The sequence below is a fragment of the Clavelina lepadiformis genome, chromosome 5 (assembly GCF_947623445.1).
Source record: "Clavelina lepadiformis chromosome 5, kaClaLepa1.1, whole genome shotgun sequence".
Lineage (NCBI taxonomy): Eukaryota > Metazoa > Chordata > Ascidiacea > Aplousobranchia > Clavelinidae > Clavelina > Clavelina lepadiformis.
Genome location: NC_135244.1, coordinates 874,313 through 879,667, shown reverse-complemented (window position 1 = coordinate 879,667; position 5,355 = coordinate 874,313). Strand labels below are relative to the sequence as shown.

Here is a 5,355-nt window from a genome sequence, read left to right as displayed (position 1 = left end):
TTTCCTCTGCCAGGTACGTTTTCTACCGCTTTCACGGCCCACTGAAAACCAACGAACGTTGTACAATGCAGCTTGATTATATTCTCATGGTAGATTAAAAACTCATCTCCGTTTGGAGCTTAAAGTGACAAACAGACATGTAAAATAAGTTAATAAAGTGTAATAAAAACCCCAACACCAGATACGAGAGACTAAAAAAATACAGGTCCTCGCTCTGAACACTCGAATGTAGACTGAATCAAAAGGTCACCTTTTTTTTCAGGAAGACAACTACTCACGCCTGAACTACTACAACTACTACAAGACAACTACTACATCACTTTCTTGTGATGTGTCCAATGAAACTGAGTTGTCTCTTATGCATTTTATTTGAAAGCGATTTTGTAGTTTTCGCCCTTTGAAGAACTTCATAATTAGTAACAATGTCAACCAATCTGCATCATCCGTTGGACCACATTTAGAATGTCTTTATTCTTTTAGCAGTTTGCTTGTTTAATGTTCCACTTTCAAAACCATATAGAAACACAGGTATGACATAACATTGCGGGAGCTATGTCGCATTTTCAGAGCTAAACTTTGATTTGCAAGAATTGTGTGGAGATTTTAAAATGCATCACAAGACAGTTGTTACAACCGTTTCATTCCATTATCACATTTCCCTTTGCAGGTGAAATAGCTTCCAAAATAGTCGACTTTCTTGATTTGGTCATCGTTGGCAGTCAACTTGTAACCACACTTTTTCTCATCCAGGAAACTTCCCGCTTTGCAGCTAGTCAATTAGCTCCTCTTGCTTTACTAACTTTTATGAGCATTTCTTAGATAAAAATAACCATCTTTCTTCTAAAAACTCCAAACGTAGACTCAATTCAACACTCGCCCAACACTTCCCAGTCGAGCGCAACACCACACCAACACAGATTCCATCGTTGTCACACAATCAGAAAATAAACGCGGGACGGTAAATACCAATTAGGCCCTAGACGTAGCGATGTAAGACGTCACAAAGAATAGACTAAAACACGTGTGTACATATGAACAAGTAAAACACGGTAGCACGTGAGCAAACATAAAAAACCTGACGAGCATGCATGCAAATAACACAATGCCAATAAAAACAGATGTTGACCCACACATTTAACAAAATTAACCTATAAGAGTTGTGCGAACAAACAGTGTACAATGTGATGGCTCTAAACGGGTGCATAAAAATAATCCTATGACAAACCTATTTCCCGATTTTAGCGATTGACGAGATATAATTATACGTATTCAGCCTTTTTGGTGTTTAAGTGAACTTTTGTCACTGACTATCACTACTCAATCAACGAGACGTTGTGGATTCTCTGCTGAATTGGCAACACCTCAACATGTCTTAACTAATTGATGTTTGAAATTTAGCCGAGTTCCTTTCTACGTTAGAGATTTTCCGCATGATTATTTTGATCAAGTCACAAATTAACTGAACAAATCTCGGACATTTCACATCCTTCTTATTTCGACAAAATCAATGCTTTCAATGTGATTTTAATATTTGTTTCTTAACAATATTGCACCCTGTATAATCCAAAGAGCTTTCCCATCAATATCAAAATTCTTGGTAAGTTCTTTTTTGCAGTTGATAGTTATAACAGTACTTAGCGATAATGCTTGTATTTTATTTTGCGGTAAACAGCAATAAAAAGTAGAAAAAACACAAAAACAAGAGAAACTCGTTGCCAAATAAAAACTCTTTACCGCGGTTATAAAACATCTTGTTGCAACAAGTTTTCATAAAATCAATTAAGATCGTCCAAGATAAACAACGAATAACAAGAAACCTGAGGGCAACTTGCTCTGTTAAATTGGCTCATTGGCGTCATCTTGCTGATCGCCTAAGACATGGATTACGTCACTAACGTCAAGTGGAGCCAATTCATTGGATTGGTCGTTTTTGTTAATAAAGTTTCTATCGAGGTAGCCTAGCTCGTTCCCATCATGTTGAGATGGTTCTTGTCTGTGGATGTGTGATGACCGTAATGCTACCAAAGATGAGCTTGTACTCTGTTTATTTTGTTGTTTTTCTTCAAGTCTCTTCTGCTTTAAGTAAGCTCCTCGACGTGTCCTGGTACGGGTATGAAACCACTTATCCACATGACGTACAGGTATTACGAAATATATCGCCAGAGCAAATGTTCTCTCGTCATTGAGGTAGGGATTTTCACGATAAGCTACTTGCAATCCGGCATTCTGTTCTGCTGAAAACGCATAAGGCTTCCAGGATGATTTTTCAGGTTCATCTTCTAAATCTAATAGACGTTTACCCGGTTATTATTAAAACATGTAAATTGTCACGTCATTAAATCTCAATAATAATACCTTGACTACTTTCTGCAGGTTGTTCAGAATTGGCGCTGCTTGTTGATGGCAGCGAGGTTGCTGCTTCCGCGTTGGCTTGTCCTTCATGCAACGAGGCAGGATTATTCAACACGTTCATATACAGCAATACATACATATGGTGCATGTACATGAGATATACCTGTGCTCTGGGTGTTTGATGCAGACGTTGGAAACTTTCTATTTTTTTTCTTTTTGATTGATTTGCGTCTTATCTCAAACCACCGTTCAACATTCCTTTCGGATACTTTGAGTGCACAAGAAATGTACCACAATCTCAAAGATTGGAGACTGTCGCAGTAAACAAATTCGTCCTCCAAAAAGTTCAGCTGCTTCATAGTAAAATCGATTTTATCTTGGCAATCAAATGGACTTCCTTCAGCTGAAAACGAATGGAAAAATATTACCTGGATTTTAAAACTTATTTTAATATCGCTAAATATATTTACCTGGTGCAGAGTTGATGAACGAAGCCAGGTCAGAATATGACGATGAAGCTGCTGCGTCATCAATAACCTGGCGTTGATGCGAAGATTGACCGCTTCCTTGTGTATGCTTCGTAATATTGGCAGCGACGCTTGTTTCAGGATCATGTCGGTTGGTTTCAAACCTCTTCATCCTAAACAATTAAAAACGGTCAAGTAACACAGACACATCCAAAAAATATCGCCTGTGATACCAAACGTGTTCTCCTTCTATTGCTTTCTTTTTAGTTATAAGTTCCTTTGAGTGAAGGAGTTCAAAAGCCATAATATAAGAGATTTTCTTTTTTCAAAGTCGCTGTAATGAGGGCGGTGTTGAACTTCTTTCTTCCGCAACACTCTCTGCTGATTCGAAGACTGAGGTTGGATTGTTGTGTTTTGCTGACTACTTGCTGAAGTAAAAATAATCGAGAAATATCAGTTGGTTTATAGCAAATCTCTTAATAAATTTTTGTTACACAATTACATACTCGGCGTGGTGTCGGCAACAGCAGCTTGGCCAGATCTTGAGCTGTTTCCTTGTGACGTCATAATTTTCGAACCAACTCCATCGAGACTTGGAAACGTCATGTAATGCTGGGGTTTCAAGTAAAGGTTATGCGGTAAACCCCCGCCCACGTGCGGATATTGGAGAAGATCATCGTAGAAGTCATTTAAGCCAGAGTCAGTCGCATGTGCTGCAGGACTTGCATTTAATGTACTGAAGTCAAGATGCTGAAGTCTTGGCAGAGGTTTCGCTGGTGTACACAACGATGAGCTTGACGAAGCGTATTCGCTGAGGTGATTTGAGTTTGGTCGTAGCTTAGATTTTTTTCTGGCTTTATACTCGTCATTTGAGAGACGATCAAGAAACCATTCTCTGATATCACGTATGTCCACATTGAATTCCTCAGCAAATTGTATTTGCCTATCTATGCTGATGTATTGTTTGCGTTCATACTCAATCTCAAGTATCTTTATTTGTTCGTTGGATAAAACAGTTCCGGTATCGTATTTCTTTATCTTTCTATCTGCTAAAATAAATGTAAAATTATCGTTTTACATCAAACACAGGTTTTAATCAAGGATCATAATATTTCTGCAAGATGAATATCGTAAACTGGAAGCTTTATTGTTTTGGAGTTCCGTTGAAGTGAAAAAGCACACTGGTAAGTTCTAACAGGTTGAAACTGACAACTAGCTAGGGAGAAACGGTGCAATTTTTCCATTATAGTGCTAGAAAATCTAGCAACAATGCATCTGAGCAACAACAACAAATATATCATCAAATACTTACACATCTTAATCATTTCTTCCTTAACTTCAAAACAAGGTTTCAGTGGGAAAATAACGAAACGTTTTGCTTAAAATCTTAATTTTTAACAGACTCGGCGCAGTCAGAACTTTAACTTAAGTAACATTTGTTACAACAAATAAAGTTTAGTTTTGTTGCTATCTCATCAGACCTGATTATGAACTCAGTTTTCTAAAGAAGCAATATTGTAAAACTTTATTAAAAAATTACAAAGCTCTAGCATTCTCAGCACAAGCAAACCTTAAACGTATGTAAGTAAAAAGTAAAATCTTTATCAACAGATTGAGGTGTGTGGTTTATAGCTCCGACCTGATTATGACATCACAAAACTGTCAGATTTATTGCTCTCCTTTTTATCTAAAAGAACTAGTCAAAAGTTCAAGCACCAGCGTTGCAGCACTTGTCGACAAACCCATCCTCATTTATGTCTGGCTCCGCAAGTTTCAAATTTTGCAAACTTTCTAAAGGTTCCAAACCATCATACAACTTCAAACGCAAGTAACAAAACGAAACTATTTCTTTTCACAACCGCTCCGCAGCCTGCGCCAGCACAAAATGGAATCTGGCTACGTCACCATCACAAAACCACTAATTAGGCAATAATAGCCTCGCGCATAAAAAGTGAGTTAACAATTTTTAAAGGCAAATTGATCACACACAGGTTGATTGTAAAAACGTTCCATGCACAGAAACAAAATCATATTTTCAAAGCACGGGGCAGCACTGTTTAAAGCATGAAATGATTTCTAAATGTTTCAAACGATATGGTTCCTGTAGAAAAATATATGTTTTAAAGTAAAGGAATATTTTCACCGTAACTCTAGATGCCTTAAAATTTTTATTAATGCATAGCATAGTTCATTTTAGAACAATTGTGTTTGATTTATGGAAGATTATTGCCACAAATAATATATTTTTTCTTTTGTCTGTGAATTTTTTCAGAATCTTTTGAATTCTGTTGTCATATACTCTGACAAATGATATTGCACAGAATTTGTCTCGATTTTAGCGCTGGTTGTTTCATTCTAAACATTTTTAACGCAAAATGAAATAAACGTTAAACATTAATGCTCCGTTTTCAAATAATTATTGAATAATAAGCTACTACATGGGGCGAATGTATTAAGGTAATGAGTAATAGGAATGTGTTTTAATGTATGTAGCTGACACAGTACTTTTGCATATAGCGCCCTCTTGAGGATAAAA

The 5,355-nt window shown here is 36.9% G+C and overlaps 1 protein-coding gene across 1 annotated transcript; it reads right to left on the bottom strand.

Moving 5' to 3' along the window:
- Positions 1–1,648: 1,648 nt before the first annotated feature.
- LOC143460973 (uncharacterized) lies at positions 1,649–4,306 on the bottom strand. The gene is made up of 7 exons (XM_076958681.1): positions 4,132–4,306; positions 3,326–3,868; positions 3,099–3,247; positions 2,823–2,994; positions 2,516–2,755; positions 2,356–2,436; positions 1,649–2,285 (listed from the first exon to the last, which is right to left on the bottom strand). The coding sequence occupies exons 1-7, from the start codon at positions 4,142–4,144 to the stop codon at positions 1,837–1,839; spliced, it is 1,647 nt and encodes a 548-aa protein (XP_076814796.1). The 5' UTR covers positions 4,145–4,306; the 3' UTR covers positions 1,649–1,836.
- Positions 4,307–5,355: the final 1,049 nt, after the last annotated feature.